Below are 23,505 nucleotides of genomic sequence, written 5' to 3'. Positions count from 1 at the left end.
GTATATTTGGCCAATCTTCTAAAATCAGCTTATTTTGAAAAATATTTTTTTTTTAAAAAGTACTTTTACTAAGAAACAATTGGTGTTTGACTAATTAATTTTAAAAATACTTTTGATCGGCAATTAATATTTGATCAAACTTTTAAAAAGTGCTTCAAGTGTATTTTTTCAAAAATACTTTTTAAAAAAGTACTTTTAACGGAAAAATATTTTTTTACTTATCAAAAACTGCTTTTGTTTCTACTAAAATATTCTTTTTCTTCTAAAAGTTTGGCCAAATACCTTAACGTTGGAAAAAACACTTTTGGTCGATCCGGCTATTGTACTCTGCTACTTATGAGTGCAGGTTGCAAAAGGCATTTGAAGCTTTGAAAAGACTAATGAAATTATGAGGTTTTAACTCTAAAAGTAAGCATGGGCAGTTGAGTGTCATTATTTGGATTAAGTGTATTCCTGCTACCCATGCTTGATGAAGTAATAACAAACTTATAATGTGTTATTACTATTACTATAATTATAATAGTATGGTGAAGTAACACTAACAAATTCAAGGCTCAATCCTTCCATTTTGGTATTATATTTAGGTAATCGAATCCTATTGTATACCAAAACTTTCACTTATAAGTAGAATGTCCCACTTGAAGACAGTGTGCTTTTAACTCTTTTTTTTTTTTGTAATAAAGAGAATTCCACAACAGAGGAAAAAGAAAAGAGAAAAATTAGAAGACAGTGGAGTTTCTAGTGGATAGAAAAGATATAACCGAAATGCTAATAGTTTTGAATTTTACCGCAGACAAAATCTTAATATTTAAGTAGAGGAATGAACCCAGTATTCATCGAATTTCAAATCATACACAATTCACTCTCAAATTTCTCGATTATAAGAAAAAATAAATTTGTCCCGGAACATTTCGTTGGCCCTTCTTTTCTTTCTTCTTCATTTCCTGCTTTTCATTTTGTCTTCCCCCTCTATGTTTTGGAGGGAAAACACCATCATTGTATTCCACCAACAAGGCAACAATCGAGATTGAGTTTGCCTTTTTAAGCATTTAAAATAGCAATTATCCTTCATAACTAGAGGAGTCTACTTCTCTTTCGGTTTGCATATTTGCAATCATATTGTTTTAGTAGTCGTGCCAAACACTTTTTCTTCTTTCTTTACCATGCATATTTTCCCCTTCCTTTCTCTTTTATATTTTTATTCTCCTGAGAAAAAATAAAAAGTATGATATTAGTTGATGGATTACCCCAGGTCTATACTACTATCCTGTACAATTCCTTCTTCCTTTTTTTTTTTTTTCATTTTTCCTGCCCTACTTCCTGCTAGAATTTGGCTGGTAATTACATTGGCCATAGAGTCTATCACCTTCATTTCATGGTATGCAGTTAAAGTTTAATATAGCTGGCATGAGAAAGTAATAATAATTGCAGTACATATATAAAGCAGAATGTCTTTAAGCAGAAAGTATGAAAGATGACAATATACGCTCTATACCATGTCAATGTCAATAATGTAATATGGCCAAATTTTCATGACATTTGCCATGACATAATATCCATTATAAGGCTAAGGATTTCTTGCTATAAATAGAGGAGTTTCTCCTCATTTGTAAACACACCAATTCAAGAGCTTTTTACTCTTGTCTTTCTTTCTCCTCCTTTATTTCATTATAGAGTATTTTGTAAGAGAGTGAGTGTTGGGAAACACTTGTGTGAACCCTTTCTTTGGAGTGATCTTGTGAGGTTATTCTCTTGGGGTATTTGGGATTAATTAGAGTATTTACTCTAATTTTGTACTCTTATTGGTATAGTGAAATTGCTCCTCTCCGCTTGTGGACGTAGGTCACCTTGACCGAACCACGTTAAATTTGTGTCTTCTTTATATTCTTTAATTGCCGAACCCTTTATTTATAGGGAAAGGGTGACTTAGCTACAAAGTAACAAACCATAGAATCTCTTGACATTTACCTTAAATACAATTCTATTTATAACAAACTACTTGTAATGTTTCTGTTTTCTGATTATAAGTTGTTAGACATGAGATTGTAGTTGCTGAATTAGAACTTGCTGATTTCATTTTCTTGTAGAGATTAATGTGGGAGGAATAATATCTTCGGCTTTTAGCTGGATATACCAAACCACTATATACCATTGAAACTGCATCATTTGATTGGGAGAAGTCTTCTGAATTTTCTCTGCAATTTGAAGGAATGTCAAAAATTAGAGACAGAACAGAAGATTTTAAAGATGCTGCACGTCGTTCAGCATTGTCTTTGGGATATGATGAGGTACATTTAACTTATTCAGTTCATTGCTTTTCTCTTTTCTTGGTTCGAAAGAATTATGTCGCGTATTGTGAATTGTCTTGATGAATCTTCATGCTTATGTGATCCATACTATCCTTTGCCTCTGGTGTAGGCTCCGATCGTGCATATAGCTTCATAACTCCCTTATGTCAGCTGGAGAGCATTGGAGCTCTAGAGCAATTTTTGATGAAATACAAAAAGGATTATGTAGATTTGCACAGTATAACAGAACAAGAGAGGGATAGCATTGAGCATGAAGTAAGATTGCATACTTGATGTCTGTTTTTCCCTTCTTTTTTTGTTCCCTCTCTGTTATTTCAAAACATGACAGTTAGCTAAACTATCTTCTACTTGCTGCGATGTTGGATTCCTGAATATATTTATTCTTGTTTTGTGATGCTTCAGTATAAAATATATTTTGATGAGAACAAACGGGTGTTTCGGTTTGCAAATAGGATAAGGCCATATCATAAGTTTGTCTCATTGCAGGCTCTATGAACTAGTGTCTTAAAGATGAAAATAATAATGGAACTAATAATGTGATTATTACAATGGTATCTACCTCTTGATTTATAGGCTTAAGGGTGAGATTGGAGTTAGGATTACATGTTTGAGACAATTATTCAGTTTGTCCGTTAATCGGCAGTGATTTGCTCCCTTTTAATTTAATAAAATATCAATCATTCTTCAATTCCAAACTAGTCTGAATAGCAACAGGAGTCTCTTATATCTGGTTTGCTGTATCGGGGCCCTTTTCACTCCAATACTTGTAAATAATGTGTCTGCTAAGGCAAATTAGGAGTTATCTAAAACTAATTATTCTCTAACTCTCACACGTATCCCGACCCTGTCCAAATATAAGTCTTAGAACAACGAGCCTTAATCTTTATCAGTTGGTATTGCCAATATGGCTAATTTCCTTCCATTGTGTTATATTTTTACCACATGATTCTAGTCTACCACATACCTTTTAGAACTTTCAACTTACCATAGTATCGCTCTTCTATGGACTGGTGCTTTTGGAGGTTTATGAAGGCATGGTCAAATCATCTCGGATGACACTCTCTTATATTATCCTTCTATGTATGCTACTTGCATCCTGACGTGATAATTTATGATCTTGTCTAATTTTGTATGATGCACATTCATCTTAATTTACGTAATCTACGACAGTCATCTTGTGGACATGTTAGCGTTTGAGGCTCAACAATTACTCCCATATAATATTGCTCGTCTCAGAATCATTCTATAGAATTAGCCTTTCACTTTGTTAAGTATCATCTGTACACAAATCTCTTGTAGCATTCTTCTAGTTCGACCATCTATATGACTTTTATGTGGTGCATGTTTATCTATCATGCCACTCTCTTGGAAAACTCAGTCTATATGTCTCAATTGTTTGCATTTGGGCACCGCACCGCTATCTCATCCAATCTCATTTCACATTCATTTTTCTTATAGGCGCTAATCTTGCAGTGCATAAAAATATTTAGAATTAAATCAATCAGTATAAAAGCCATAATCTTATGAAAAAAGACCATATTTAAATCTTATGATACCATTTTGGGGGGTTTGTGGGTCGGATTTAGCTCCGATTAGCTTTTGTTCATAAATCTTCATAAGTCTGAATATTCTTCTACCAAATCGTATGTATTTTGTGGGTCTTCTACTTCTTTTTCGTATTTAAGTATTTTTTCCCAAATATCTATTTTTATGTCAGTAGGTTTTAATTCTTTGATAAAATATAAGACTAGTATTTTATATTTTTCTAGCATTCTTTTTGTCATGTAAGTAGTTATTCTGTATTTTTCTATCATTCTTTAAAAGTGGTTCAGATTATATTTTTGTTTAGTCTTTAGTGGATTTGTTGTATTTATGACTATTTTTATATTGTAAATATTTTATTGTAATATTCTGTTTGTAACGGTTTTATTTTTAATATTTCCGTTATGTCTTGTTGTATATTTATCAGAAGGTCTATATCCTTTGTTATTAAGTAAGTATTGATTGTTAATTTTAGTTGTTGTTCTAAAGCTTCTATTTTTTCCGTAATTTCTATCCAGTATGATAAATATTCTTGATTTATCATGCTTAATCATAATATTCTCTTATTATAGATTCTAATTTTGATATTTCTATTTTACAATTTGTTATATATTCTACATATTCTATTTCTCCTGTTTCTATATATTCGTTTATATTAATTTTTTGGAGTTGGAAGAATGTTATTAATTTGTTTATATTTAGTTTTTCTAGTTTATCCTTATTATGTAGTTCTTTTAATTGTTTTATATTATCTCTTATATGTTCTAAAAAGATTAGATCTTTAGATTCTTGATATAATTGCATATTTTGATGTAATCTATGTTCTTGTAATTCTATTATTTTTCGGGTTTCTGTTAGGTTCATCTAGTCTGAATATATATCCTCTGTAAGTATATCAAATTCAGATAGGCTTATTGTATTCTCTTCTTCTAAGTCAGATAATTCTGCTAAATCATACCATTGTTGGGTCATTAGTTCTAGTATTTCGTTCATAAGTAATTTGTCAAATATTATATTTTTGATATCATTATTTAGTGATCTAAGTATGTGTAAAATGGTTATTTTATATTCATCAGTGTTATCTAAGATGTAAGGATGATCCATTTTTGTTTGATGTTTTGGCTAAAAATATTCCTTTAATCTCTTCGTTTATCATGTTTATCGTCATCCTATAACAAGTTATTAAGAACAATTCTTTTAGTCACTACCATGATTTTTTGCTTCAATCGTTTTACCCTAACAGCGCCTCAACTCTGGTTACTTCCCTACCACGGCCTTCTGCCTTACTGGTTTCACCCTTAGGATGGCATAGTCTGGGCTTAAACTACTCTCAGCATAATTATTCATGGCAAACTTACTAAAATTATTCTAAATAACAGTTATAACATGATAACAATTATGATAATCTAGAGATTTCAGGAATATATGTATTTAGCTATACATATTTTAAAAAAAAACTTACTTGATACTGTATATCGGGGATTTCTTCTTTCATAGGTTTGGATTGCTCCATAGATTAAAGATGTTAATTTATTTCACTGAATAGATTTTTACAAGAGAGGTTACAAGAGAGTTTTTTCAGAAGGATGTGAAAGGGGTAAGGTAAGGTGTGTCCCTCTAAGCCTTAAGGGCTGTCTATTTATAACGGAAACTAATCCAAACATCGTCCTCCTAACTTTACACTTGGACGGTCTAAAATTAAAGTAAAAGACGCGTTCCCAACAGTTTTTCCACTGACAGTGGTAGTGATAAAGTGGGACTCACAACAACAACTTAAAAACTAAAAGACGGAAAATAATTTACATAAAGTCAAAAGTTGCTTTAATAATTACATAGCTTTTTTCTTTATGTCATTTTCTGCTTCTTCTTGGGTCCTGCCGATCCTGCTAGCTGTCCTTTTGTTTTTGTCTTGTAGCTTTTGTTGTAAGATTCCTTTGTCTCTTTCTTGATATTTTGTTGCGTATCTTTTTAGTTTTCTTCTTCTTCAAATTTGATTTCTGGAACTATGTTTTTCTCTCCTTGACATTTCGAACATATGTGCTCTGAGTAGATTGGACTAATTTGTTTGCAGTATCTTGTCATTAAGTTTTGAGAAATAAATTCTCCTCTAATAGCTCTTGTAATGGGTGCTTCTTCTGGTTGGATTAATGTTTTAATCCATCTCCGTATCTCTTCCATGTCGTTTTCCCTTAGGTTTTTTGAATGGGTGTAGATCATCGTGTGTTCTCGGGATTGGTATCCCCAAATAGGTTTTTCTTCTACATAATTGTTGACTAGTTCACTTAGAATGGTTGATAGTCCTATAATTCTTTTGTTTGAGTAGAATGCTGGTATATCAGGTTTGGGTATTTCTGGTTGTATTTGTACATTTTCTGGGATAATCATTTCTCTAGTTAGTCCTAATTTAATAACTTGGATTATTGGTTTTATCTCGTTATAGAGTATCTCTGCTGGTGCTACATAAAATTTTATATAAAATAGGTCTCCTTTGGTGATTCTCTTGTAGGTAGTAAAGGCACTATATAGCTCTGGTATTGTAGCTATTTCTTGTCCGGTTTGTGTGTACACTGTACTTAATAGTCCGTAATTGTAACATGTTTTAACTAAATTTGCATTCGTCCCTGGTTGGGCAATCAGTCGGTTGTATCCTTGTAATGGTTGTGTTATATAGTCTGTTTTTGGGTTTTGGATTGTTTTTGATCTCGGATTTAGGTTTAAAAAGGTTTGAATCTTGTGGATATTTTGTATATAGCTGTTGGTAATATAATCGTAGGTTTGTTTTTCCTGGTTTAAGCTTTCTCTATAGCTAGTTGTTTGTGGTGATGGTGTCAAAGGATTTTGGGATTTTGGGGTATATGGCTTGTTGAACATGGCGTTCATATTTGTATTTGTATGTTTTCCTTTTCTTATTGCTGATGTTGATGTACCTGCAGCTGTATGTAAAATAGTGTTAGTTTGTAGGTTTTGGGTTTTTAGGTGTTTCCCAACGTCACCTCCTAGGTCCGCATGTTTTGAGCCATGCTGCTGGCTTAGTTCCGCATGTTTTGAGCCATGCTGCTGGCTTAGGTTTTTTGCTTCTATAATCTGCAACCTCTTTTCTACTTCCGTCATTTGTAGTGATAGTGTAGTAAGTATTGAAAATAGGTCTTGTGTAGTTTCTTCTTCATTTGTTTGTGTACTTTTGTCTTGATAAGTAATCTGCAATCACATTCTTGTCAGTAGGAATTATTTCTATTGTAAATGTGAAATTTAGTATATTTAATACGAGTCTTCGTATTTCTTTCGTTGTAACTGAGTCTTGTACCTTTTTGGTTATCCACCATTTAACTTGTGTGTTATCTGTTCTAACAATAAATTTGTTATATACTATATATGGTTCAAACGATAATAAACACTTATATAAAGCTAATAATTCTTTTCTATTTATTTCCCATTTTAACTGTGGTTCCGTAAATGATCCTGAATAATATCTACAGTGATGTTCTATTTTTTCATCCTTATATTTGTATTTAAGTACTCCTCCATAACTATGGTTACTTGAGTCTGTCTCTACTATATATATAAATTCTCTATTTTCATCTGGAAAATATAGTTTTGGTAATTTTTTACACATATCTTTTATTTTTTGTATATATGTTTTGTCTTTTTCATCAAAGTGATATTCTATATCTTTCTTTAATTTTTTCTGTAAAGGTTTTAAATTTTCTGCCAATTTAGGTATATATTCTCTAACTTGGTTAACTAATCCTAAGAATGATTGTAATTTCTTTTTTGTATCTAGGGTTTCATTTAAATTTATTATTTTTTGTACTATATGTGTTTGCATTTTAATTCCATTTTTATCTATTTGAATTCCTAAGAATTCCACCTGATTTTTAAGTATTTCTGCCTTATTTTTACTAAGGCTAATTCCTGAGGATTCTATTATATGTATGAATTTTTCTAATAATTTTATATGTTGATCTTGTGTCCTTGAGTATAGTAGTATATCGTCTATGTAGATTATACAGTTTTCTAATTGATTAAAATAGCTATCCATAAAATGTTGGTATCTTCCTGGTGCATTTTTATATCCAAATGGTAAAACGTTCCATTCATAAAATCCTTGTGGTACTGTAAAAGCTGTTAATTTTTTAGATTCTTCTTCTAATTTTAGGTGATAAAATCCTGATTTACAATCGAATTTACTGAAGTAATTATATCCTTGTACTTGCCTTATTTTTAATATTTTATTTGGTATCGGGTAATTATATGTTTTTGTTTTTGCATTTAAATTCCTATAATCTATTACCATTCTACTTTTACCTCTTTTTTGCTCATTATGTTTATTTACTATAAATGCTGGGCTATTATGTTTACTATTACTTTCCTGTATATAATTATTTTTTAATAGTTCTTTTATATGCATTTTGAATTCTTCTAGATCATTAAAATTATATTTTAATGGTTTCTGTGTTATTATACTATTTTCATCTATTAATTCTATTTTTACTTTCGTTTTATGTTTATCCCATCCTTGAAGGGGATTTTCATTATATAATGATTCTAATTTGTCTTGAATTATTTTTATCTTATTTATAGCAAATATTATTAATTCTATTTGTTGCTCATTTATTTTTTCATTTTCTAATTTTTGGGTTACCTTTTCACTTCCTTTAATCCACGGTGTTGTTTTTCTTATTTTATTTCTTACTCTTTTTGCTCCTATTTTTTGTTTGCATGGTGTAGTAAACCACCAATGAGTTTTTGTTATTATATGTGGGTATAATTTATCTAAAAAGGGCATTCCTATTAATATATCTTTATTTGTAAATTCATAACTATATATTTCATCCATAGTTAGTATTTTATCCCATATTTGTATTTTTATATTTTTTGCTTTTTGCGTTATCAAGCTTCCTTCATTGTTAAATCCTGTTACCACAATAGGTGTTAATAATTTTTCCCATTTATCTTCAGGTAAACAGTTATGTCTGCATACATTTACTCCTGCTCCTGTATCTATCATGGGTGTATAATATCTGCTGTAATATCCTTCTATTATTATTTTTGCTAGTATATATATTTTTGTCATGTTAAGGTTCTTTCAATTGTTATTTTCTTATTTTTATATGTTATTATAAGATGTCTATCTCCTAGGTTATATGGTTTAACTGTTTCTAACCATTTTATTCCTAAGGTAATATTTTCATTTCCTTGGTAAATATTAAATTCTATTTCTACTGGGATTCCTCCAATAATTAGTTCCTTCTTTGTTATTTCTTCTGTTCCTACCAAATTTTTAGGTAATCCTGGGCATATTGTTTCTGTAGTTATTATTTCACTTTCTTTAACTAGTTCTTTAGTTATATAATTGTCTTCTTGTCCAGTATTTATCATTATTAGGTATTTTCTTTGATCTATTACTCCTGTTATATAATAGTTGTGTAACTCCGGTTCTTTTATTAATCTTTGTGGGTTTGTATATTCTAATCTTCTCGAGGTACTTGCTCTTGAAGATGTAGTTTGTGGGGATTCATAATTTATTCTTTTAGATGTGCTTAGTCTTTCTCTTACTATTTCTAAATCTCCTTCCATATCTATATCTTTGTAACTATAATCATTATTGTCTATGACTGATATTATACTATCAAATGGGTTTTCTATCTTTATTTTTTCAATCTTATTTCGTGCTGTTATTTTGTGATTGGTTGTTAATATATATAAATTTTTACATTTTGCTGTAAATATTTTACTTCCTGGTGCCAGCTCTATTCCTGACATTTTCCAGTACAATACTAGTGATTTATCTATATTAGCATCTTTTAATGCTACTGTATAGTTAGCACTAATTATAAATTTAAATTTTTGGTATATCAAATTTCCTTTTATTGCACAAATTATACTCTTTTCTATAGGTTGTACTATTCTATCATCTGCTAAATATATTTCTATTGGTGTATCTATCCCTTCTCTAAAACAGGCTTTTATAAGTATTTCTGTTCCTCCTAAGTGTACATATTTGATCGGATTTTTTGCTTTTATATTCTGAATTTCTTTATTTATTGTTCTTTTATTTATTATAGGTATTTTAGCTTTTCCTCTAGTATATTTACAATCTATTATATGTTCTTTTTGACTTATTACATAATATTCTTCTTTTTTAATTTTGAACCAGTTTTTTATTGTTGGTACTTCTAATATTTTACCGATGCTTAAATCTAAATCTTTTCCTTTTATTTTTTCAAAAATATCATTATCAAATATTACTTTTTGTTCACTTGATTCTTCATCCTTATATTCTTCTCTGCTTATTATTTGTATATCGTTTTCAGTCATTTTCCTCTATATCTGATAGTTCTTTTTCTGATTCTATTTCTGTTTCTAATTCAGGTTCTAATTCATAAATACTATCTTCACTATCTAATTCATAATCTATATAGTCTAGTTGCATGTATTCTTCATTATCAGTGTTAATTTCTGTTATTTGTTTCTTTTTAGGGTCTCTAGGTAATTTACAATCTTTGGCTAGGTGTCCTAATTTTCCACAATTGTAACAAGTACATTCGGATAATTTTTTCTTAATTCTATATGGTCTTTTTCTTTTGTAATCTTTTATATAATATCTTTTCCTCGGGTTTTTATACTTATATTTTAACTTATTTCTTCTATATTTTTTATATTTTCTTTTATAATTTTTCTTTTTATAATAATTATCTGTACATCCAAACTGGGGTGCAGTTTTAATTTTACAACATGTAAGGTTTTTTATCAGTGTTTTTTCCATTTTAATTTCTTCTTTATGTTTTTCACATAATTCTATAAACCAATTCTTTAAATATCTAATTCTAGCTCCTAAGGTATCTTCTAATCCTGCTTTTTCCCAATCTCTTATTATTTTAGAACTAAAAGGTTCTGGTAATTTTGTAAAGTATATTTTTCTGATTTCTTTTCCTTCTTCAACACTATATGTTCCTTTATAGTAATATTCTTTAAATGCACACGTATATTCGTCTATGTAACACATGTTACATATAGCTAGTTTGTTCATTAGATTTCTACTTACTGTTTTTTCTTTTTGTTGCTCTTCTATTTCTGTTGTCATACTACTAAATTCATTTCTTATAGCTAATTCATATTTTATTAATATGTCTATAGTTGGTTTGAATCTTGTGGATATTTTGTATATAGCTGTTGGTAATATAATCGTAGGTACCATTTTGGGGGGTTTGTGGGTCGGATTTAGCTCCGATTAGCTTTTGTTCATAAATCTTCATAAGTCTGAATATTCTTCTACCAAATCGTATGTATTTTGTGGGTCTTCTACTTCTTTTTCGTATTTAAGTATTTTTTCCCAAATATCTATTTTTATGTCAGTAGGTTTTAATTCTTTGATAAAATATAGGACTAGTATTTTATATTTTTCTAGCATTCTTTTTGTCATGTAAGTAGTTATTCTGTATTTTTCTATCATTCTTTAAAAGTGGTTCAGATTATATTTTTGTTTAGTCTTTAGTGGATTTGTTGTATTTATGACTATTTTTATATTGTAAATAATTATTATTGTAATATGTTGGTATTGTTTGTTTGTATTTTCTTTCTTTTGATGTACTTGGTTTTTCGCTTATATCTCCGGCATATATTTCTGAATTTATTATGTTATTTGTTTTAGTTATAAGTTCTGTATATGTTTCACTTATTTCTGAATCTTCTGAACTTTCTGTATTCTGTTCATTTTCATTATTAGTTTCATTTATTTCTTCAAGTTTTACTTCTATGTCCTCTTTTAATTTTTCCCTAAATTTTTCTATTTCTTCCTTCAATCTTTCTTCTTGCTCTAATTCTTTTTTCTTTTCTCTTTCTCTCTGTTTGTTTTCATACAATTCTTTTAATATTGCTAATTCTTTTTCTAATTCCATTATCCTGGTGTTTTTGTTTTCTTCCACTTGCTGTAATTCTTTTTTAGCTTGTTGCCTAATTTTTTCAATTTCATTTTTCCTATCAATTTCTTCATTTTCTTTTATTATTCTTGTCATTGCTGTTAAACTATCTTCTAATCTTGCAGTTTCTTTTTCTAACATTAAATATATGTTTTCTCCTACTTTCTTATATCTTCTTCCTATATTTGAAGTTATTATTTTTATTTTTAATCCATCCAAATTTTCGTATGTTTTTTCGTCTACCGCAAATTCTTCTTTATTCATATTTTATGTTTAATCTTAAGTTGTAAGATATACTTATATTCTAGTTTTGACATTTTGTTTATTAATTTGTCCTTTTTCGTGGTTTTATATTCTTTATATAATTCCTGTAATTTTGTTATTGTTTTCTTTTCTTTTTTAGGATTTTTACTTGTTAATTTTTTATTATTTTTATCAATTATAATTGGTATATTGTATTTATTTGTTATGGCTCTGATACCATTTTGGGGGGTTTGTGGCCACAAACCCCCCAAAATGGTATCAGAGCCATAACAAATAAATACAATATACCAATTATAATTGATAAAAATAATAAAAAATTAACAAGTAAAAATCCTAAAAAAGAAAAGAAAACAATAACAAAATTACAGGAATTATATAAAGAATATAAAACCACGAAAAAGGACAAATTAATAAACAAAATGTCAAAACTAGAATATAAGTATATCTTACAACTTAAGATTAAACATAAAATATGAATAAAGAAGAATTTGCGGTAGACGAAAAAACATACGAAAATTTGGATGGATTAAAAATAAAAATAATAACTTCAAATATAGGAAGAAGATATAAGAAAGTAGGAGAAAACATATATTTAATGTTAGAAAAAGAAACTGCAAGATTAGAAGATAGTTTAACAGCAATGACAAGAATAATAAAAGAAAATGAAGAAATTGATAGGAAAAATGAAATTGAAAAAATTAGGCAACAAGCTAAAAAAGAATTACAGCAAGTGGAAGAAAACAAAAACACCAGGATAATGGAATTAGAAAAAGAATTAGCAATATTAAAAGAATTGTATGAAAACAAACAGAGAGAAAGAGAAAAGAAAAAAGAATTAGAGCAAGAAGAAAGATTGAAGGAAGAAATAGAAAAATTTAGGGAAAAATTAAAAGAGGACATAGAAGTAAAACTTGAAGAAATAAATGAAACTAATAATGAAAATGAACAGAATACAGAAAGTTCAGAAGATTCAGAAATAAGTGAAACATATACAGAACTTATAACTAAAACAAATAACATAATAAATCCAGAAATATATGCCGGAGATATAAGCGAAAAACCAAGTACATCAAAAGAAAGAAAATACAAACAAACAATACCAACATATTACAATAATAATTATGAACGAAGTGACAGAAGTAAAGTATTATGGGATAAAAGATTAAACAGAAAATGGACACCAAAAACAATAAATGAACAATATAACTTTTTGGACTTAGATTGCGTAGAAGACGTTAATAAAATAATACAACTATGGGTAGGATATATATCAAAACAATTAATAGATAATAAAATACCAATTCCAGAAGCACCAGGATATATAGAAAGGACAATAATAGGAACAGTAAAATTATGGATACAAAATCTAAATGATGAAAGTATAAAAGCATTAAGAAGTAATAAAAAATTCGATGGTGAATCAGCTACAACAACTATAGACATATTAATAAAATATGAATTAGCTATAAGAAATGAATTTAGTAGTATGACAACAGAAATAGAAGAGCAACAAAAAGAAAAAACAGTAAGTAGAAATCTAATGAACAAACTAGCTATATGTAACATGTGTTACATAGACGAATATACGTGTGCATTTAAAGAATATTACTATAAAGGAACATATAGTGTTGAAGAAGGAAAAGAAATCAGAAAAATATACTTTACAAAATTACCAGAACCTTTTAGTTCTAAAATAATAAGAGATTGGGAAAAAGCAGGATTAGAAGATACCTTAGGAGCTAGAATTAGATATTTAAAGAATTGGTTTATAGAATTATGTGAAAAACATAAAGAAGAAATTAAAATGGAAAAAACACTGATAAAAAACCTTACATGTTGTAAAATTAAAACTGCACCCCAGTTTGGATGTACAGATAATTATTATAAAAAGAAAAATTATAAAAGAAAATATAAAAAATATAGAAGAAATAAGTTAAAATATAAGTATAAAAACCCGAGGAAAAGATATTATATAAAAGATTACAAAAGAAAAAGACCATATAGAATTAAGAAAAAATTATCCGAATGTACTTGTTACAATTGTGGAAAATTAGGACACCTAGCCAAAGATTGTAAATTACCTAGAGACCCTAAAAAGAAACAAATAACAGAAATTAACACTGATAATGAAGAATACATGCAACTAGACTATATAGATTATGAATTAGATAGTGAAGATAGTATTTATGAATTAGAACCTGAATTAGAAACAGAAATAGAATCAGAAAAAGAACTATCAGATATAGAGGAAAATGACTGAAAACGATATACAAATAATAAGCAGAGAAGAATATAAGGATGAAGAATCAAGTGAACAAAAAGTAATATTTGATAATGATATTTTTGAAAAAATAAAAGGAAAAGATTTAGATTTAAGCATCGGTAAAATATTAGAAGTACCAACAATAAAAAACTGGTTCAAAATTAAAAAAGAAGAATATTATGTAATAAGTCAAAAAGAACATATAATAGATTGTAAATATACTAGAGGAAAAGCTAAAATACCTATAATAAATAAAAGAACAATAAATAAAGAAATTCAGAATATAAAAGCAAAAAATCCGATCAAATATGTACACTTAGGAGGAACAGAAATACTTATAAAAGCCTGTTTTAGAGAAGGGATAGATACACCAATAGAAATATATTTAGCAGATGATAGAATAGTACAACCTATAGAAAAGAGTATAATTTGTGCAATAAAAGGAAATTTGATATACCAAAAATTTAAATTTATAATTAGTGCTAACTATACAGTAGCATTAAAAGATGCTAATATAGATAAATCACTAGTATTGTACTGGAAAATGTCAGGAATAGAGCTGGCACCAGGAAGTAAAATATTTACAGCAAAATGTAAAAATTTATATATATTAACAACCAATCACAAAATAACAGCACGAAATAAGATTGAAAAAATAAAGATAGAAAACCCATTTGATAGTATAATATCAGTCATAGACAATAATGATTATAGTTACAAAGATATAGATATGGAAGGAGATTTAGAAATAGTAAGAGAAAGACTAAGCACATCTAAAAGAATAAATTATGAATCCCCACAAACTACATCTTCAAGAGCAAGTACCTCGAGAAGATTAGAATATACAAACCCACAAAGATTAATAAAAGAACCGGAGTTACACAACTATTATATAACAGGAGTAATAGATCAAAGAAAATACCTAATAATGATAAATACTGGACAAGAAGACAATTATATAACTAAAGAACTAGTTAAAGAAAGTGAAATAATAACTACAGAAACAATATGCCCAGGATTACCTAAAAATTTGGTAGGAACAGAAGAAATAACAAAGAAGGAACTAATTATTGGAGGAATCCCAGTAGAAATAGAATTTAATATTTACCAAGGAAATGAAAATATTACCTTAGGAATAAAATGGTTAGAAACAGTTAAACCATATAACCTAGGAGATAGACATCTTATAATAACATATAAAAATAAGAAAATAACAATTGAAAGAACCTTAACATGACAAAAATATATATACTAGCAAAAATAATAATAGAAGGATATTACAGCAGATATTATACACCCATGATAGATACAGGAGCAGGAGTAAATGTATGCAGACATAACTGTTTACCTGAAGATAAATGGGAAAAATTATTAACACCTATTGTGGTAACAGGATTTAACAATGAAGGAAGCTTGATAACGCAAAAAGCAAAAAATATAAAAATACAAATATGGGATAAAATACTAACTATGGATGAAATATATAGTTATGAATTTACAAATAAAGATATATTAATAGGAATGCCCTTTTTAGATAAATTATACCCACATATAATAACAAAAACTCATTGGTGGTTTACTACACCATGCAAACAAAAAATAGGAGCAAAAAGAGTAAGAAATAAAATAAGAAAAACAACACCGTGGATTAAAGGAAGTGAAAAGGTAACCCAAAAATTAGAAAATGAAAAAATAAATGAGCAACAAATAGAATTAATAATATTTGCTATAAATAAGATAAAAATAATTCAAGACAAATTAGAATCATTATATAATGAAAATCCCCTTCAAGGATGGGATAAACATAAAACGAAAGTAAAAATAGAATTAATAGATGAAAATAGTATAATAACACAGAAACCATTAAAATATAATTTTAATGATCTAGAAGAATTCAAAATGCATATAAAAGAACTATTAAAAAATAATTATATACAGGAAAGTAATAGTAAACATAATAGCCCAGCATTTATAGTAAATAAACATAATGAGCAAAAAAGAGGTAAAAGTAGAATGGTAATAGATTATAGGAATTTAAATGCAAAAACAAAAACATATAATTACCCGATACCAAATAAAATATTAAAAATAAGGCAAGTACAAGGATATAATTACTTCAGTAAATTCGATTGTAAATCAGGATTTTATCACCTAAAATTAGAAGAAGAATCTAAAAAATTAACAGCTTTTACAGTACCACAAGGATTTTATGAATGGAACGTTTTACCATTTGGATATAAAAATGCACCAGGAAGATACCAACATTTTATGGATAGCTATTTTAATCAATTAGAAAACTGTATAATCTACATAGACGATATACTACTATACTCAAGGACACAAGATCAACATATAAAATTATTAGAAAAATTCATACATATAATAGAATCCTCAGGAATTAGCCTTAGTAAAAATAAGGCAGAAATACTTAAAAATCAGGTGGAATTCTTAGGAATTCAAATAGATAAAAATGGAATTAAAATGCAAACACATATAGTACAAAAAATAATAAATTTAAATGAAACCCTAGATACAAAAAAGAAATTACAATCATTCTTAGGATTAGTTAACCAAGTTAGAGAATATATACCTAAATTGGCAGAAAATTTAAAACCTTTACAGAAAAAATTAAAGAAAGATATAGAATATCACTTTGATGAAAAAGACAAAACATATATACAAAAAATAAAAGATATGTGTAAAAAATTACCAAAACTATATTTTCCAGATGAAAATAGAGAATTTATATATATAGTAGAGACAGACTCAAGTAACCATAGTTATGGAGGAGTACTTAAATACAAATATAAGGATGAAAAAATAGAACATCACTGTAGATATTATTCAGGATCATTTACGGAACCACAGTTAAAATGGGAAATAAATAGAAAAGAATTATTAGCTTTATATAAGTGTTTATTATCGTTTGAACCATATATAGTATATAACAAATTTATTGTTAGAACAGATAACACACAAGTTAAATGGTGGATAACCAAAAAGGTACAAGACTCAGTTACAACGAAAGAAATACGAAGACTCGTATTAAATATACTAAATTTCACATTTACAATAGAAATAATTCCTACTGACAAGAATGTGATTGCAGATTACTTATCAAGACAAAAGTACACAAACAAATGAAGAAGAAACTACACAAGACCTATTTTCAATACTTACTACACTATCACTACAAATGACGGAAGTAGAAAAGAGGTTGCAGATTATAGAAGCAAAAAACCTAAGCCAGCAGCATGGCTCAAAACATGCGGAACTAAGCCAGCAGCATGGCTCAAAACATGCGGACCTAGGAGGTGACGTTGGGAAACACCTAAAAACCCAAAACCTACAAACTAACACTATTTTACATACAGCTGCAGGTACATCAACATCAGCAATAAGAAAAGGAAAACATACAAATACAAATATGAACGCCATGTTCAACAAGCCATATACCCCAAAATCCCAAAATCCTTTGACACCATCACCACAAACAACTAGCTATAGAGAAAGCTTAAACCAGGAAAAACAAACCTACGATTATATTACCAACAGCTATATACAAAATATCCACAAGATTCAAACCTTTTTAAACCTAAATCCGAGATCAAAAACAATCCAAAACCCAAAAACAGACTATATAACACAACCATTACAAGGATACAACCGACTGATTGCCCAACCAGGGACGAATGCAAATTTAGTTAAAACATGTTACAATTACGGACTATTAAGTACAGTGTACACACAAACCGGACAAGAAATAGCTACAATACCAGAGCTATATAGTGCCTTTACTACCTACAAGAGAATCACCAAAGGAGACCTATTTTATATAAAATTTTATGTAGCACCAGCAGAGATACTCTATAACGAGATAAAACCAATAATCCAAGTTATTAAATTAGGACTAACTAGAGAAATGATTATCCCAGAAAATGTACAAATACAACCAGAAATACCCAAACCTGATATACCAGCATTCTACTCAAACAAAAGAATTATAGGACTATCAACCATTCTAAGTGAACTAGTCAACAATTATGTAGAAGAAAAACCTATTTGGGGATACCAATCCCGAGAACACACGATGATCTACACCCATTCAAAAAACCTAAGGGAAAACGACATGGAAGAGATACGGAGATGGATTAAAACATTAATCCAACCAGAAGAAGCACCCATTACAAGAGCTATTAGAGGAGAATTTATTTCTCAAAACTTAATGACAAGATACTGCAAACAAATTAGTCCAATCTACTCAGAGCACATATGTTCGAAATGTCAAGGAGAGAAAAACATAGTTCCAGAAATCAAATTTGAAGAAGAAGAAAACTAAAAAGATACGCAACAAAATATCAAGAAAGAGACAAAGGAATCTTACAACAAAAGCTACAAGACAAAAACAAAAGGACAGCTAGCAGGATCGGCAGGACCCAAGAAGAAGCAGAAAATGACATAAAGAAAAAAGCTATGTAATTATTAAAGCAACTTTTGACTTTATGTAAATTATTTTCCGTCTTTTAGTTTTTAAGTTGTTGTTGTGAGTCCCACTTTATCACTACCACTGTCAGTGGAAAAACTGTTGGGAACGCGTCTTTTACTTTAATTTTAGACCGTCCAAGTGTAAAGTTAGGAGGACGATGTTTGGATTAGTTTCCGTTATAAATAGACAGCCCTTAAGGCTTAGAGGGACACACCTTACCTTACCCCTTTCACATCCTTCTGAAAAAACTCTTGTAACCTCTCTTGTAAAAATCTATTCAGTGAAATAAATTAACATCTTTAATCTATGGAGCAATCCAAACCTATGAAAGAAGAAATCCCCGATATACAGTATCAAGTAAGTTTTTTTTAAAATATGTATAGCTAAATACATATATTCCTGAAATCTCTAGATTATCATAATTGTTATCATGTTATAACTGTTATTTAGAATAATTTTAGTAAGTTTGCCATGAATAATTATGCTGAGAGTAGTTTAAGCCCAGACTATGCCATCCTAAGGGTGAAACCAGTAAGGCAGAAGGCCGTGGTAGGGAAGTAACCAGAGTTGAGGCGCTGTTAGGGTAAAACGATTGAAGCAAAAAATCATGGTAGTGACTAAAAGAATTGTTCTTAATAACTTGTTATAGGATGACGATAAACATGATAAACGAAGAGATTAAAGGAATATTTTTAGCCAAAACATCAAACAAAAATGGATCATCCTTACATCTTAGATAACACTGATGAATATAAAATAACCATTTTACACATACTTAGATCACTAAATAATGATATCAAAAATATAATATTTGACAAATTACTTATGAACGAAATACTAGAACTAATGACCCAACAATGGTATGATTTAGCAGAATTATCTGACTTAGAAGAAGAGAATACAATAAGCCTATCTGAATTTGATATACTTACAGAGGATATATATTCAGACTAGATGAACCTAACAGAAACCCGAAAAATAATAGAATTACAAGAACATAGATTACATCAAAATATGCAATTATATCAAGAATCTAAAGATCTAATCTTTTTAGAACATATAAGAGATAATATAAAACAATTAAAAGAACTACATAATAAGGATAAACTAGAAAAACTAAATATAAACAAATTAATAACATTCTTCCAACTCCAAAAAATTAATATAAACGAATATATAGAAACAGGAGAAATAGAATATGTAGAATATATAACAAATTGTAAAATAGAAATATCAAAATTAGAATCTATAATAAGAGAATATTATGATTAAGCATGATAAATCAAGAATATTTATCATACTGGATAGAAATTACGGAAAAAATAGAAGCTTTAGAACAACAACTAAAATTAACAATCAATACTTACTTAATAACAAAGGATATAGACCTTCTGATAAATATACAACAAGACATAACGGAAATATTAAAAATAAAACCGTTACAAACAGAATATTACAATAAAATATTTACAATATAAAAATAGTCATAAATACAACAAATCCACTAAAGACTAAACAAAAATATAATCTGAACCACTTTTAAAGAATGATAGAAAAATACAGAATAACTACTTACATGACAAAAAGAATGCTAGAAAAATATAAAATACTAGTCTTATATTTTATCAAAGAATTAAAACCTACTGACATAAAAATAGATATTTGGGAAAAAATACTTAAATACGAAAAAGAAGTAGAAGACCCACAAAATACATACGATTTGGTAGAAGAATATTCAGACTTATGAAGATTTATGAACAAAAGCTAATCGGAGCTAAATCCGACCCACAAACCCCCCAAAATGGTATCAAAGCCTAAACGTCAATTCCCAATTCATGGAATTAGAATTCCAAACTCCTCCTGGACCTTGAATAATTTTTGAGTAGCTTACCAGACTACTAAGTGCTTTAGGGTTGGCCCACATTTATGATGTGAAAAACCAGGAGAAGAACCTGTCTTGTGATGGAATGAGTTAGTCGTGACACACGTTGAACATTTTTCTAAAGTTTGATCTTGTATGCAGTAACGAACTTGTTAGTTTTCTTATATTGCTTAAACTTTTTGTAATACCCTATAAACAATAATACAGTTCAATGCAGTCAATAATACAGAATCTTGGAAAATAACAAAGAGAATTGTAGGATGAAACCAATAGAAATTGAATTGGTGGTCACAGACTCACAGTACTTCTCATTCCAAGTTAGACCATAAAATATGACCTACAGAATTGACACTACTGCACTGAAGTTCGCTGTTCTTTGATTTCCTATCTTTCTTATATAGTCAACTTCTGATAAAGTACATCTTTATTTACTCCCTGCAAGGTAAAATTTTGTCTACTTTTCCTGCTTTGTTAAGTTTGATGTCTTGATTAACTTTTGAGTCTCGAGAAAGTGCTCCTTGTGCACCTTTGTGTTTAGTGCTCCTTCTGCAGCTTTGTGTTTGAATGCAAATGTAATTAGTCGAGATTATGAAGTTAGAATTGGAAAAAAAATTAGAAGGATCTTTACTAACACAACTTCTGCAGGTTACTGTTTTTGTAAAATCATGCAAAGAGCAGATAGATGTTCTCAAGAATAGTATAAATGAGGAAGATGCACATTCAAAGGGATGGCTTGGATTCAAGGGTGACAATCTGAATGCTGATACTATAGCACACAAGCATGGAGTGGTACGGTCGCTACATACAATATAGTCATCAAATATCCTTATAATTGATTATGATTGCCTTATGAAGCATCTTCTCCCCATTTTCCGCTGGTATTAGGAAATTATGAAGTGACTTCATAGATACTTTGAATTAAAGATACTATTGGATGGCCTGTGATGTTAGAGGAATTTTTTAAATTGATTTCTTTGATGTGACGCTGTTAAAACTCTTGCATCTATGTGCTTATTTTAGATTATTCGAATTAAAGATTTATTTTCATTTTGCTATTTGGAAAGTTGATGTTTGTTGTGATTGTTCTGCAATTGACACAACAGTATCGTAGTTGCCATATCACAATACTTTGTCCCCCATTCTCAGGTGTTTCGTACTTTCTGTGAATAGCCTGTTTAATGTTGAGAATTATTGAAATGAACTCAGATGTTGGGGGGGAATACTTCGGATGGTTGTCTTTGGTGTGATTCTACGGGGAGAGCATCCATCATCCTATCTTAAATCTGTGGATCTCTACTATCTGAGATTGTTCTCCACCAAATTTTCCTTGTGGAAAGTGGATTTTTTATGTGGTGGCTCTGTGATCTGCATAACAGTATCTCTGAGATAGTGTGATTAAACTTAATAGATTGTGCTGATTATTAACTTACCTCTTCGACACTGAAAATATACGTTTTCAACCTATGCTAAGTATGTATTCAGTTGAAAACAGTTCTAAAGCCGTTTCTACTTTCTTTTACCCGTCTTCCAGTACCACTTGCTGCCCACTAAGAATGAAGGGGGAGGTGCTTTCTTATAATAGAGTGCTAAGGAATTTGAAAGGAGTCTTGATGCATATTCCTATAATTTTTGTTTGCTTTTGTGCTTTAGGTTTTAATTTTAAGCGAAAAGCTTCACTCGGTCATGTTACAGTTTGACCAGTTGCGGGCAATCCGCTTTCAAGATGCTATTAACCGAGTAACACCAAGAAGGAAACGGAAGAACTCTACTAAATCAAATGCTACAGAGACCTCTGTGTCTAGTAGTTTCGACCCCGACATGAAAAGGGACTCAGAGATCAGGGACTCTGATATATCACAAGCAGCACCTATTAGAGTCCAAGAACAACTTTTGGACGATGAAACACGTGCGCTCCAGGTTAGTAGGAAGTTTGCTGCTGGAGGATTTAGTTCCGGAAAACAATCAACATGTGGAGGCTAAAATCACAATCTACTTTCATGTACTCTTACCTACTATGATTACTCACATGATGCAGGTAGAGCTGAACAGTCTCCTGGATTCTGTTCAAGAAACAGAAACAAAGATGGTGGAAATGTCTGCGTTGAACCATCTTATGTCGACTCATGTTTTGCAACAGGCCCAACAGATAGAGCTTTTATATGAGCAGATTAGCAACATTGTAGCTATTTTAGTTTCCAGTTGGATAGAATTTCTATTTTGTTAACATAACAAGAAAGTCATTTTCTCTCGTTTGTTTAAATAATTCTGACAATCTCTTCATTTTCTGTATTAACTTTCCCATGTGTAACCACTTACTAGTAGAACTAACAAACATCACCATCTGCTTCTTGAGCTTAACAACTGTCAGCAAAAATGATAGACGTGGGTTGTAAACCAAAAATGATTAACCAGGTTACATTTTTCTTTGAACTGCACCACAAAATTTTGAATGATATTCTTCCATTGGCAGGTCATATATTATATGTTATATATCATATCTGCTATATTAAAAAATTCATCCTCTTGAAGAAGTGTGTGTCCCCTTTTTTTTATTTTTAAATTAAGCTTTGAGCTTCAGTTGGTGTGACCATACAGTTTTTCGTTTCAGGCAATTGAAGCTACCAAGAATGTGGAACTTGGTAACAAAGAACTGTCACAAGCCATTCAACGGAACAGCAGTAGCAGAACTTTTCTTTTGCTCTTTCTATTTGTGCTTACATTTTCAATCCTCTTCCTTGATTGGTATAGTTAACCATAGGATAGAACTTTTCTTTTGCTCTTCTCTATTTGTGTTGCATTTTCAATCCTCTTCCTTAATTTGTAGTATAATTATTTGTTAG

The 23,505-nt window shown here is 29.5% G+C and overlaps 1 protein-coding gene across 1 annotated transcript; it reads left to right on the top strand.

Moving 5' to 3' along the window:
- The first annotated feature begins 2,004 nt into the window (after positions 1–2,004).
- LOC104090147 (syntaxin-81-like) lies at positions 2,005–23,505 on the top strand. The gene is made up of 6 exons (XM_033654611.2): positions 2,005–2,362; positions 2,438–2,564; positions 21,311–21,454; positions 22,316–22,582; positions 22,701–22,844; positions 23,274–23,505. Exons 1-6 carry the CDS (start codon positions 2,211–2,213, stop codon positions 23,415–23,417), a joined length of 978 nt encoding a protein of 325 aa, XP_033510502.1. The 5' UTR covers positions 2,005–2,210; the 3' UTR covers positions 23,418–23,505.

The sequence above is a fragment of the Nicotiana tomentosiformis genome, chromosome 6 (assembly GCF_000390325.3).
Source record: "Nicotiana tomentosiformis chromosome 6, ASM39032v3, whole genome shotgun sequence".
NCBI lineage: Eukaryota > Viridiplantae > Streptophyta > Magnoliopsida > Solanales > Solanaceae > Nicotiana > Nicotiana tomentosiformis.
The sequence above is the reverse complement of the archived record's forward strand: the minus strand, read 5'-3'. Positions and strand labels throughout refer to the sequence as shown.